Source organism: Helicoverpa zea, chromosome 7, assembly GCF_022581195.2.
Source record: "Helicoverpa zea isolate HzStark_Cry1AcR chromosome 7, ilHelZeax1.1, whole genome shotgun sequence".
Classification (NCBI taxonomy): domain Eukaryota; kingdom Metazoa; phylum Arthropoda; class Insecta; order Lepidoptera; family Noctuidae; genus Helicoverpa; species Helicoverpa zea.
The window spans coordinates 7,512,008-7,526,496 of NC_061458.1; the positions used below are offsets into that span (position 1 = coordinate 7,512,008).

The 14,489-nt window shown below is 38.0% G+C and overlaps 1 protein-coding gene and 1 pseudogene across 2 annotated transcripts; one reads left to right on the forward strand and one right to left on the reverse strand.

Annotated features, from left to right (window-relative positions):
* Positions 1 to 364: 364 nt before the first annotated feature.
* On the forward strand, positions 365 to 4,257 carry LOC124631908 (annotated as a pseudogene).
* Positions 3,967 to 5,619, reverse strand: LOC124631906 (gametocyte-specific factor 1-like). Of its 2 annotated transcripts, none has more exons than XM_047166541.1 (2): positions 5,573 to 5,619; positions 3,967 to 5,528 (listed from the first exon to the last, which is right to left on the reverse strand). In XM_047166541.1, exon 2 carries the CDS (start codon positions 5,505 to 5,507, stop codon positions 5,196 to 5,198), a length of 312 nt encoding a protein of 103 aa, XP_047022497.1. In that variant the 5' UTR covers positions 5,508 to 5,528; positions 5,573 to 5,619; the 3' UTR covers positions 3,967 to 5,195. The 2 variants fall into 2 exon arrangements, with proteins under 2 accessions (XP_047022497.1, XP_047022498.1); XM_047166542.1 differs by having other exon boundaries at positions 3,967 to 5,514; positions 5,573 to 5,617.
* Between the last annotated feature and the right edge of the window lie 8,870 nt (positions 5,620 to 14,489).

Sequence of the window (14,489 nt, forward strand, 5' to 3'; positions counted from 1 at the left end):
TTTTTCATAAGCTTTCTCTGCTGTAGCAGGTACTTTCTTTTGTCCCCACCTATTTATACTCAGTACATAAGATTGTATAATGAAGTGTAAATACTTCCTTTATATGCTACCTTATGTTTCCGCTTTCGTAAGAACCTCCTATGGAGAATAAAATGTCGTAATTGAAAATCTCCTAAGACGCCTTGTTAGTTTACTATAATAGTAACCATTTGTTTTGCCTTATAATATAATATATTACTTATCAGGCAAAACTATTATTTCAGCGGCCTTATTCGCTAACTTTCCGATTCTCAGTTGACAACTGGCTTCAGTTGTCAACTGAACTTTGATGTCAACCGACAATATCATATCTATTCTCTTTCGCATGAAGTGGATATCAGTGGCAGTCGTTTCATACCGGAACCACACTTCGCTATGCGTTATTTGTTATGCGATTACGCTGTATTCGTTCTAATATTTGTTATGTGAGCCAACTACAAACACGGCATCCACACTTCACACATCACGGTCGCTAAAGCGAAAACTACGATGACTATCAGTACCTACACAGTACATTTGACAACTCAATTTTTTGTCGACTGTTATACTGCTAAGGTGGAAAGTCATTTTTAGCCATAGACATAATATTAGTAAACAAGACTGCGCACGTAAACCCAAAAAACGAGCCGAGTGAAACAGTTAGTACGGAGGCTGTCTGTCCCTTTCTAATAGGGTGACTATGAGATTAAGCTATGTGAGACAAATCCGAATTTGCTAAGATTATTATCCGCAGATTGGTATTGAAGTTTTAACTTACGCTGTTTGTGACCTTAAGATACTTATAAAGGCTTTTAATAATTAGCGGGAATTAGCAGTATAAAAGCAGGAAGATTCGAAGTGAAGACTGTTTTTTTTCTATTTCTACTTCATATATAGACTTGAGCCATTTATGTCGCCTTTCTTCATTTTTTGGGAAGCTATAACAATCGTACAACAGTTTTAAAATCCATCACCCATATTTTAACTCATTACAAGAATTCATGGGCACCCTAGTTGTTTGGTTTACGAAAATGTTATTATTAGCTAACCTGTGGAACGATATATTGCAACCACCATAGGATTCACTTTTACAAGTATAAACGCAACACTTTTTCACCATTTATATAATATAATAGTTTAAATTGATTTAATACAAAAAATATAAACAAAATTTTAAATGCTGATTACGCGCCAAGAATGTTCACGGTTACCGCTAGAAAAAAAAAATAAAAAAAAATATGTTTTTTATGTTTTAAGAATAATAATTTATATAAATAATTTATTCGTATAATAAATTAATGCGATTTTTATTAATTTGTTGACTTACAATTGTTAAAATAAGATAAAAATATATATGATTCAATTGTTTTTTTGGGAAGACAAAACTGTTGATCACAACATTTTTTTATGCTGGCAAGGTGTTAGAAAGAGACAAACGGCCTCCGTTCTAACTATCCCTCTCGGCTCGGATTTGCCTCTGTGTATTATGCAACAAATTTAGTACCTTATTGCGTTGGAAAAGAGTTCATTTTCGTAAATATATATTTTGAGCGTGCGCAATCTTGTTTATTATATTACATCTATGTTTTTAGCATTATATTGCTACGTTTGAGAGAACGCTTTATTTTCGGCATGTTATACATTTAAAAAACATCTGTGGTTACTGGTTAGATGTGGCGGTAAAATTCAGTATAAGTTTTTTAGTGTGTGTGAACTTGGTGTCTAAAGTTGATCAATAGTTTAACTGATAATATTTTAAGTGAGTATTGTAGTTATTGTGAATTTAACAGACGACCCACTGACCTAATATTTTTATATGTACCTACATTCCTATCTCAGATCAAACTTTGATCTGAGATTCCTATGTTTTGCGTGTAAAACAAAAATTAATACAGAATTTTATTATTATTTAGGATCACCATGGCACCTCGCAGAAAAGTGACCCTGACACAAATGGAGCTGCTTCTTGAGTTCGTCCATTCCCATCGCAACATAGCGTTGGGCCGGCCTCCGCCAGGTCCTCGGGGAGTGCGCGAGACTCGAGAAGCATGGCGGTCAATCTCAGCGTCACTTAACTGTATCCTCGGTGGGGCGCGCAAAACGTCGGATCAATGGCGCAGGGTACGTTTACTTCTTTAATTTAAAAGCAGCATTTTAGCAAGTTTGTATGTTGGCATGTCTCATAACACACATTTTCCACTTCCTTTTTATTTTGGAAACTTGCTTTGCATCTGTAAAACTTAATAATATCAGCTCATTATCAACTTATTTTTATTTTTCTAAGTTCTTGACGACCTCGGTGGCGCAATGGTCAACATGCCGGACTGCCGTACCTGAGGTTCCGGGTTCGATTCCCGGTTCGGTCGACATCGACTGTATTTAGTTTATCAGTTGTCTTAGCAACCATAACACAAGTTAATTAATAATTACCATGGGGCTTATCCAACCTTGTGTGTGCAAAGGTGTCCCAACATGATTTTGTCACTAAAACAATATATCATTGGTTGCATGTGTAATTAACTGGTAACTGTTTTTTTGTCAGTACTGGATTGAATACAAGGCGAAAACCAAGAGTAAGGCAGCAGACTCACGCAGGAGTGCATCTCGAACTGGTGGTGGGCCTAACAAGCTGGTTCCTCTTAATTATATAGAGAAAAAGGTGCTGGCTTTGTTAGGCCCTGTTGTGGTTGAGGGATTGCCTGGTGTGCGTTTGCCAAAAGACGTTAGTTTAATTTCATATATTTTATTTGTCAGGATATGTGCGTTCTTCACAAATATTGAATTGAATCGTTTTTCTACAGATATTGTCACTTGGTGACCCACTCAGCTCCCAGCCATCAACGTCAGGAATGCCTACAAATACCTCACAGTCTCCAGCCTCTCCTAAGCCGTCATCCTCTGCCTATAATGAGCAGGCAATGAAGGTTGAATGGCTTGATGACTGTCTCCTGTCTGATGCAGAGGAGACGCAGCCTGTGGAGCAGATGCCTGCTGCACAGGCTGTGGAGCAAAAACCTGCTGCACAGGAGGTGGAGCCCACACTATCCAGTGAGGCTGCTGATAGTGAGTATTTCTTAATTATTAAATTAAAAACAGCTTTATATTTTATTTTCACTAGGCCATGCGTTAAACAAGTAAGAATTAAGTTTGTTTGTATTATATGTAATTAAGATGTATTATCCTATAGTTAAATCATTGTAAAAAGTATATTTTTTAGGGAATGCTGAAAGAGATGGTCCTCATCGTCGAGCCCCAAACTAGCGTCAACGAACATAATATTTCAATAACAAAAATTTTGATAAAGCTTCCTACTACTATTATACATATATGTATGTACTTAAACCAAAAAGAAAAATAGTCACATTTATTATTTTTTCAGATCCCAGAGAGGGGTCAATACCACGTTGGGCCTTTGACATGGAGTTGAGGCGCATCCAGGTGGAGACCAGACTAGTCGAAGCAGTGGAGGGCATACTTGGGGTCTTGAAAGACATTCGGGACGACTACCGTCGGCAAACATACCGGAGATGATTACTACCTCGTTGGTCCAGTGGTCACTCCGTGAAAACAATGTATCCTTCACCCCCTCTAACTTCGAGGGTCCAAAGTTAGAGGTGTTTGAAAAATATGAACTAAGTTTGTAATTTAACCGTATTTGCAATTTTTTCAACTTCGGTTACATGATTTTTTACCTTAGATTTTGCAGTGTGGTCCAACACGCTCTTGGCCGTTTTTTTTAAAACCAATTACCGTCAGCGGTTTTACCATGACATTTAAAACAAAATTTTGCTTCTTGGGTTCTTTGCCACTAGGCCATCACGATTGGATGGAATCCACAGTTAATGGAAGAAAATACGAGTTTGTGTGAAATTTAATGTAAAAAGGCGGGAATTTCCTGGTATGGTGTTGCCAAATGAGTAATTATTGTTGCTATAAAAAAACACTAAATTGGTAGAAAAACCTTTAATATTAGTTTCAACAAGTTTCAATTAGCCTAATTTACAATGTTATTTTTAAAATAACATTAAATACAAATCACAATCATTTTGTGGAGTTTTCTACTGTCTAGTCCTATTTAAGTTATACAATGGCACAATATTTTGGACTGAAATAGAATTATAAGAACTTACAGATCAATCAATAAGATGTTGCTGCATTTTGAATGGTAATTTATAACCCCTTGAAGCAGTCAGGGAACAGTAATTTTTTGTTGAATAGCTTAATAAAGATATAAGCTTGTATCTTTGTTTCTTTTAAATATAAAAGACTCCTTACATAAAACCTAAATTCTACTTCTTACTTAGGAACCTGAAGAGAATTACGGAAGAAATTTTTTCTCTAAAACACAGTTTTCATGCCATCTCTAATATCACCCGAGACTGCAATTAGCATTGTACAAAAATATTTGGAATCTTAACTATCAACTAAGAACTAAATAATAACTGAAAAAGGCTCATATTGATATTGTAACTTAAGTCATATAGAGAAAGCTGGTAGCAGTTGCCTATCCACCAGTGAATATTGAAGTCCATTCAGGCAAATAGCATATTTGGAATTATAACTATCAACTTAAAACTAAATAATAATTGAAAAAGCACATTGATATTGTAACTTAACTAAAGTCATGTAGAAAAAGCTGGTAACAGCAGTGCATATTGAAGCCCATTCAGGCAAATAGCATATTTGGGATCTTAACTATGGAATATCAACTTAGAACTAAATAATAATTGAAAAAGAAATATTGATATTGTAACTTAAGTCATATAGAACTGAAAGCTGTTAGAAGGCGCTTGTTCACCAGTGCATAATGAAGCCCATTCAAACAAATATCTATAGCTCATCATGTACCTAGCCTTTACCCAACTATGTTGGGGTTGGCTTCCAGTCTAACCGGTTACAGCTGAGTACCAGTGTTTTTCAAGGAGATACTGCTTATCTGACCTCCTCAACTCGGTTACATAGACAGCCCAATACCCTTAGGTAAGATCGGTTGTCAGACTTACTGGCTTCTGACTACCTGAAAAACTGCCAAACATGTTCAAATAACATCTAGCAGTGTAACATCAAATAACAATGAGTTGGACACTTCACCAAGGTGCCCAATTTGAGCCAGCACTGATATATTAACGCCAGCTACCAACTTTCATTCTACATACATCCTGCGGCAGTCAGATCTATTAATCCCAATATTCGAATTCCGGATCGTTTTCTGGCGAATATTCCGTCTCTAGTAAAGGTCTGGGCGTAGTACGAGCTCCAGCACTAAGAGATTGCGGTTTCGAATGATCAGGCTTCGGCAGTCTGCTTGGGCAATTAAGGCAATGTTGTTTGATCAAATAGTCTGGATACCGATGAGTAGCATTAAATGGGCATATTTGAAGCTTTGGCCCATTTTTTTCGCATTTAATAAGATGGTGCTGGATACGAGACTTGAGTACACGATGGCATTTGTTATAAGGACAGGTCACAAAATCCTCGTCGTTCATCATTTTTGAATTGGAAAGAACAATCTGAGTTTTGAGGCTGGTTAGTTTTTATTAAAAAATAAACTAACATAAATTAAAAGTTCGCACACCGAATGATAACCCTTGTTATGACGTTTCAACTGACAGTTGTATTAGTGATGCGAAACCATGCGAAACAATTTCAAACAGTTTCGATAAACTACTGTTGTTTTAGGCAAATGTCATGGCAATTCATTCAGCCAGGTCATTCAAAAAGCAAAATTTATTCATTTTGAAAAAAAGATTAGGTGCATTGATGGTCATAAAACACAAGATAGAAAGTAACAGCCTTATTATTTTTTATACAAATTGCATAACTAAGGAGTTGAGAATTATTTTTGAATTGAATTTTAAAGAATTCATAATTGCCACAGACCTACCGTATTTTTTTTATTCAGTCATGTCATGTCAGTCTGTTTTGTCTTCTTGTCACACCGCATCACATCGTCAGGCCGTATACAGAAAGCTGGGGCCCGATTCTCCTAATTTTACTTAAGCGACATTACGATTCAAGTTCGATTAGGTTCGACTGAGATCCAATCCCGACTCAATTACGATTGAAGCGTATGTGGCAGTCCGCTATTTTTTCTTTGAAATAAACGTTTTTATCCTTTTCTGTCATTCAATAATGAATCATTTTGTCTGCAAATGATTTAGGTACGATCAGACCAAGCAGCAGACCAATCGCAAACCAATCGAATGTCATTGGAATACGATTGGTCTTATATTAGTAGCAGAATGCCCGATATGGTTAAAACTGCTATTGCGATCATATTGCGATTCAATTTCTATTCGATTTTAACAATATTAAGTTAGGAGAATCGGGCCCCTGGAAACTTATAAGCGCTTATCGGCGCTTGACAACGCTGCTGGTATCCCGCGCAGGAAAATCTATACATATAATAAATCTGTAGAAAAGTAATTTTTGTACATTGAAGAAATTGACAAAAAAAATAGCCAGCATGTTAAAGGATAACTAACAGAACCCATTTCCATCATTTTTGTCATTTTTGTCTGTTTGTCTGTTTGTCTGTTTGTCTGTCTGTCTGTTTATCTGTTTGTTTGTTCGGGATTCACGTAAAATCTACGAATTCAATGCAGACAATGCTTATATACAAAAATTCTACGTAACTTGGGGTATTACTTAGTTTTTGTTTCATCGAAATCGATTCACTCTATCAAAAGATATGATTAATTTTGTGAATTCAAGATGTAAAATATTACGACACGCAACCTGTTTGTCAAAACTGTACATTTGAATGTTGTACTTATATTAGTTGATCGGCCTATTATTAACCTTTACACAGAAAATCACACCTTCATAAGTAACTTCGGAAGAAAAAAAAAAATGAAAATTTCGTTTAGCCAAGGTTAAAGTAGCTCCAATCTGTGGTAATCTGTGTTAAATAAAATACATGAAATTTGTCAAAGGAGCGAGGTGGTAAATGACAATAAATTACCATACATTCTTTATAGAGGATTATTATTCCAACAGATGGAGTTGTGTATTTTCCGTAATTCACCATATTTTAACACGTAGTGTAATTTTTCGATAGACATTTCAATAGTGTTTGTCAGTTTGCCGTGCCACATCAAAATCCAATTATAATTATTACCTTGATGAAAGGAAAATTAATAGTTCTCAGCCAAATTTAAAACGGTGACATCTAAATTATTTTCTGAACATTATGTCAAAAATGATGACTTTAGAATAACAATTAATTATCATTTAAAGTTACAGATGGAGTTCATATCAGGATTTTTTCATAAACATAGTTTAGCTTATCTTCCACTAATGTGGTGGCCTTAAAACAAATTACTTTGAGTGAGTAGTATTAAGTAGACCTTAATTATTTTTCTGATGCAAAATATGTAAACTTAATCCTAGAAGAAAGGAGGATCTGTCTCTCGCAAGCGCTGCTAAGCGTGAGGTAGGTAGGTAATGTAGGATTCTGTAGCTTTAAGAACAAACCCAGATACAAAGTGCAGATACGAAATGGGAGCTTTCTCGATTTAATACCATACACACGTAAAATGCTTTATGCGTCTGAAAACGTACAAATTGCGCGTCGCATACCAGAGACATGCTTACTTTCAACTTCTGATCGCAAATACACTGGTCACGATTACGAACAGTCTCAGTAAGACCCGAGCCAAGTCTAAAAAAACACCTTTTATATAAAACTACGTCTGATGTAATTCAATCACAAAGACAGAATTGTTTTCTGTTGCAAATCCTATCCATCTGTATCATATCCTAATCCAGCATGCATTGCAGGTGTGCATTGCACAAAAACCAATGGTATCCTATTCGAGAAGTCAAAAGAGTCGACCTGCCAACGTCAGCTTCTGCGCTAAGCAAGTGTTCTTAATAGTACCATCAGAATTACATTCATCGTTGAATGAGGTGAATAAATTTTCAGAAACCACTATAACAGTAGGAGCCAAAGCATATGATCGCTTCGTAGAGCTCTGATTGGCCCCAGGTGACCAAGGCAGGTCTGATTTGTTCGTTCATCAGATCTTTGAAAGTGTTTCGGTGGATACTTACTGTCGTCCTGTGTGACACAAAATATGGTATATAAACGTCCTCCGCAAGAGCGAAATTTTCCCGGTGTGCGGTAGTGACGCACAGTATACAACACTTATGTTACTTTCGATTTGCTGGCTCCACCAAGAAATGACAAATTGCAAGCGTACATTTTGAAAATCTTGCCAAAACTGCAGGTTTCAAGTACGAACACATGAAGTGGACTCTCACAGATACGTACATTTTGCCTATTCGTAAACTAATGCAAACATTTCGGTGGAGTCCTGGCTTAGGCCTCCCCCACATTAGGCGTGCGCGATCCTCGGGCGTGTGAGTAGCGCGGGCGCCGCGCGTGCGTCGCGTTTTGCTGCACGCGCAGCTCTCCTTGACGTTTAACTGCTAAGGCGTTTAGCGGGCGGCGGGGATAGCGGGCGAAGGGGTAAGAACATAACCCGAGCGCCGCGTGCTCGCCGCGAGCGCGTCGCTTGCACTCTTCACACATGCCGCAGGGCAGCAAAACGCGACGTTCATACAGCGTGCTCGCGACGCCCGCGCTACTCACACGCCCGAGGATCGCGCACGCCTAATGTGGGGTCAGCCTTACCATAGTGAGTAAGTGCACAAAAAATCCCCGTCATACAAGTGTTTCTCCCCAGTAGTGAAACTATCCTACCCTATGCGCCTGCTGATGATGATGACTCATTTTATCATCCATCCAGCTATTCCCCAACTATGTTGGTGTTGCCTTCCAGTCACCGAATCTGTTTGAGTACCAATATTTTGCTTGGAGCGACTACCTATCTACCTATCTTCAATCCAGTTTCACTACACAAGACGATATCCATGGTGAAACTGACAGACTTTCTGGCTTCTGATTAATCGCAGCATCTGCAGAAAATGTAAAAATGACAGCTTTGTCAGACTCAAAGCATATAGACATAGATTATAACTGTTTCCTGTGAAAATTACTTACGCACCATACGTAATAATTTTCCAAATTGGCTGACTAGATCCAGAGATATTCACAACGTCACAAACTTTACTTCTTTTGTTTAGATAAATGGTCACATCCACAACACAACCTTGATCAATGAATCTATGCGACTGCTAAGTGCTAATCCTAATTATACTGTCACGTGAAAGAATGCACCTACGGGATAAGTAGTATTTTGACTATTCTATATTGCCTACGCAGACGAAGTTGCGGGCAACAGCTAGTATTATATATGAATCTGCGCCGATAAGCGCTGACCGGCGCCGACAAGTACCGACAAGCTTCAAAACGCGCAGGTGAGCACTGGGCGCTGCCATTTAAAATTAATAAGTAGGTAATAATTAATATTTTTATAAATCAACCTAATATATTATTATCTTTATCTTTGAATAAATTTTAAAAAAGTCGTGGTGGCCTAGTGGGTAAAGAACCAATCTCTCAAGTATGAGGGCGCGGGTTCGATCCCAGTTCAGGTAAGTACCAATGCAACTTTTCTATGTTTGTATGTACTTTCTAAGTATATTTTAGACACCATTGGCTGTGCTTCGGATGGCACGTTAAACTCTAGGTCCCGGCTGTCATTGAACATCCTTGGCAGTTGGCGTTACGGGTAGTCAGAAGCCAGTAAGTCTGACACCAGTCTAACCAAGGGGTACCGGGTTGCCCGGGTAACTGGATTGAAGAGGTCAGATAGGCAGTCGCTTCTTGTAAAGCACTGGGGCCCGATTCTCCTAATTTTACTTAAGCGTCATACGATTCACGTTCGACTCGGTTCGACTGAGATCCAATCCCGACTCGATTACGATTGAAGGGTATGTGGCATTCCGCAATGTTTTCTTTGAAATAAACGTTTTTATCCTTTTCTGACATTCAATAATAAATCATTTTGTCTGCAAATGATTTACGATTGCAAAATGATTGTACAGCAAACTACCGTATAGACCAAAATCACCAAAATAGCAGACCAATCGCAAACCAATCGAATGTCGTTGGAATACGATTGGTCTTATATTAGTAGCAGAATGCGCGATAAGGTTAAAACTGCTATTGCGATCATATTGCGATTCAATTTCTATTCGATTTTGACAAGGAGAATCGGGCCCCTGGTACTCAGCTGAATTCGTTTAGACTGGAAGCCGACCCCAACATGGTTGGGAAAAAGGCTAGGAGGATGATGATGATCTTTGAATAAATAAGCGATATTTGTCTTATACTTACCGAATGGTGACAACAAGGCTTTCTTCTGGAAGGATTGGTTGTTTATGCCAATTACACCAATTTTTCATTGTATGGTTTTTCACTAAATCAAAAATGTGATCAAATGTTTCTTGAGTCATTCTTGTATATTTAAAAATCTTTCGTCATCATTACAAACTAGCTTCCGCCCGCGGCTTCGCCCGCGAAGTGTTCGGTAATACCGCGTTTCCAAGAGAATTCTTCAAAAATCCGAGATAAAAACTATCCTATGTTCTGTCTCAAGGTCAACTCTATCTCTGTACCAAATATTATTAAAATCAGTTCAGTGGTTTCGACGTGAAAGCGTAACAAGCAGACAGATAGACAGACAGAGTTACTTCCGCATTTATAATATTAGTAGGGATTAGTAGGAATAAATGATGGTACTCTCCGAAATGTTTCCTTTCTCTATTAATGGGACGTATAGCTTCATAAATCATCGTCCGATGAGTCCGACCGGCTGACTGGTCGGCCTGAAGCCTCAGACCGTGTACAGTGTAGACATGGGAAAAACGTATCCTCATCCTCCGAGCCTTTTTCCCAAACTACGTTGGGGTCGGCTTCCAGTCTAACCGGATGTAGCTGAGTACCAGGGGCCCGATTCTCCTAAGTTAATAATGTCAAAATCGAATAGAAATCTAATCGCAATAGCAGTTTTAACCATATCGGGCATTCTGCTACTAATAAAAGACCAATCGTATTCGATTGACATTTGATTGGCGTACGATTGGTCTGCTATTTTGGTAATTTTGGTCTATACGGTAGTTTGCTGTACAATCATTTTGCAATCGTAAATCATTTGCAGACAAAATGATTCATTATTGAATGACAGAAAAGGATAAAAACGTTTATTTCAAAGAAAAAATAGCGGAATGCCACATACGCTTCAATCGTAATCGAGTCGGGATCGGATCTCAGTCGAATCGAGTCGAACGTCAATCGAATGTTGCTTAAGTAAAATTAGGAGAATCGGGGCCCAGTGCTTTACAAGGAGCGACTGCCCTATCTGACCCCCTCAACCCAGTTACCCGGGCAACCCAATACCCCTTGGTTAGACTGGTGTCAGACTTACTGGCTTCTGACTACCCGTAACGACTGCCAAGGATGTTCAATGACAGCCGGGACCTACAGTTTAACGTGCCATCCGAAACACAGTCATTGGCGTCTAAGATATACTTAGAAAGTACATACAAACTTAGAAAAGTTGCATTGGTACTTGCCTGACCTGGAATCGAACCCGCGCCCTCATACTCGAGAGGTTGGTTCTTTGCCCACTAGGCCACCACGACTTTTTTTTCTTGGGAAAAACGTATCATTGAAAAGAAAAGATTGATATGTATCTTTTGATCACTGGGATATGTATCACTCTTTTGTATCTCTATATCCTTTCGAATCCGCGAGTGACATTTTACTGTTGCTCAGAGTGACTCGCTTCGTTCAATTCAATCCAATGTATCACTAAATCAGTACGAACTAAGAGTGATAGATTCGTTTAGGATAGATAGATTCGTATAACAGTTTATAATATTTTTAAGTTTATTTTTTTTTATTTTTAAGTTTATATTTTTCATTTTGAATTTAAGTTTACGATTTATGTAATTGGCTGTTAAAGCCGTATAAATCGAATAAATAAATAAAAATAATGGTCAAACACTTATTCTCGGTATCGAGAAAGTGAGACAGAATATTCTAAGTAGGGAAGTGCGAAAGAGATGTCTGGACTTTCCGATGAGAAACCGTGACGCCAGCCGCTCAACGCTGTGTGTGCGAGTGAAACACAGATACAAACGGACGACGGATTGAATGAGTTGTTAAAGATACACTGATACATTCGGATTTGAACTGATACAAAGAGTGAGTGATAAGAACGGAAAGATACATATCTTTTTTATCTATCACTCCTGAGTTACCCATCTCTATCACTGGTGTACAGAAAGAAAGCTGGAAAAAGCTGGAAACTTATAAGCGCTTACCGGCGCTTGTCAGCGCTGATTCGTTTCACACAAAGGAAGCAGGTTGAAGCAGGCCAAGCGAAATGTCGGGCTCATCGGACGATGATTTGGTTTTGTTAGAAAATGTGTAGGTATTTAAAAATGCGAAAAGAAGCAAGCAACGAAATGGTTACCATACCATATACCAAAAATTATCATAGATCTTTGATGGTGCAAAAAAAAAAACTTGAATACCACCTCCCATGCATTGAGTACATTGGTTACTTCAGATTACTTCATATCCTAGGCACCTACTAAATGCAGGATGGGACACGTTGCAAATGAATGAGGAGTTCCGTTGGCATGATCCATTTGCATACAATTTTTGTACCTACCAGTGGCGAAGGGTGGTTTAATGAAATAGGGAAGCCGCAGCAAAAAAAAAAACTGGGGGGGAGGGGGGAGTACTCAGGGATGGGGGGGGGAGAGGTAATGGAGGTAATTTCTCAGTCCACCTTTTAGCACTGACTGAGAGACTGATAGTTTGAACATGTTTTCTCGAGGAATTCGGCAGATTATTAATATCTATAAAACTTTATTATCTTTAGTTAGGTATATTAACTACTAGAATCTGAGAAAACTTGGCACTAGAAACAATACATTTTAAGTATTTAATTTACAACGGCCTGTTAGCCATTGATATTAAATCGTAGGTATTTATCCGTCAGGACGTTAGTAATTTTAATATAGACGTAATATTGGTAGGTAATTCACCCGAGCGGCGTGCCCGAGTTTTTAACCGACTTCCCAAAAAGGAGGAGGTTATCAATTCGGCCGGTATGTTTTTTTTTTTTTTTTTTTCTATGTATGTACATCGATTACTCCGAGGTTTATAGACCGATTTACGTGATTCTTTTTTTGTTCGACTCGGAATAGCTGCCAGTTGGTCCCATAGTCATCAGGTCAGGATCTGATGATGGAAACCCTGAGAAATCGAGGGCAACCTTCGAAAGTTGTAGGCATACATAGGGTACAAACTTGACACTCAGGTGTACGCCTAAAAGCACTATTCAACTGTGAAGATTTGGAGCTGATCTGATGATGGAAACCAGAGAGGGTCGAGGGAACTCGACAACTGAATATGTAAACTACCTCGTGTTTGGGCTTAAATTATTTGTATTGACAAGACCTTTGCAACAGTGAAGGTTTGGAGCTGACCTGATGATGGAGACCAGAGAAAGTAAGTCGAGGGAACTCGACAACTGAATATGTAAAATACCTCGTATTTGGACGTATATTCTTTGTATTGATGAGAACTTCTCACTTGTATGGATAGTGACAACTATTCGTATCACTGAAAAGCTTTAAATAAAAAACTTTTTTACAAAAAAATTAAACCGACTTCCCAAAACACTAAAAAGCAAAAAAAAAAAACTATTTTTAGGTGCATCGGCCTAGAAGTCGGTGGCAAAATTAACTTAGTAACATCCATTAGACAGTTTTTTTTTTTGCTTTTTAGTGTTTTGGGAAGTCGGTTTAATTTTTTTGTAAAAAAGTTTTTTATAACACGTTTTTATTCTCAAAACTTAACCTTGAAAAATAAGTTCCTTCCTAAAGTAAACAATCTGTCGGATCGGAAAACAGTCTAATGCGATAAATGCTATAGGTAAATTCAAAAGAAACCTGATGCCAACTGTCTACGTATCAAAATACATCATTTCAACATAGATATCTCTATTTTCACTAGGCACACACACTGTAGTACTGTACTTGTACTGAGTACCAGGTCACACAGTGCGATCGCGGGAATTAGTAGGGAGTAATGATACTGCCAACTATTTAATCAAAATTATCACTTATAATACCACAAGAGCTTCAAAATTATCGGGTATTTTCCGATAGGTTCGTTGCAAACAAATGAAGGAGTCAAGTTTTTCAGGTTAAAAAATAACGAGCGCGAAGCGCGAGTGATTTTTCCTGAAAAACTTGACGACTTTATTTGTTTGCAGGGAACCTTGAGGGAAATGCCAGATAATTATGAAGCTCGTGTGGTATTCGGGAGATTATTTTTCCGTCCCAAATGTCGGCCACAACCTGTCAGTTTGACGTAGCAACGACCAGAGAAAATATTCAAAAAATTTTCACTGAAAATTTTTCAGTATAATACCATGTAGGTTGTACCACGTGACGTCGAATGGTGCAATTCTATTGGTCGATATTTGGGTCGGAAAAATAATCAAAATTATATACTTGGTGAATTTATAAAAATAAATAAA

What these genes read in the sequence shown, in the direction of transcription:
- LOC124631906 (XM_047166541.1), bottom strand. Translation starts at nt 5,507, where the DNA reads ATGATGAACGACGAGGATTTTGTGACCTGTCCTTATAACAAATGCCAT.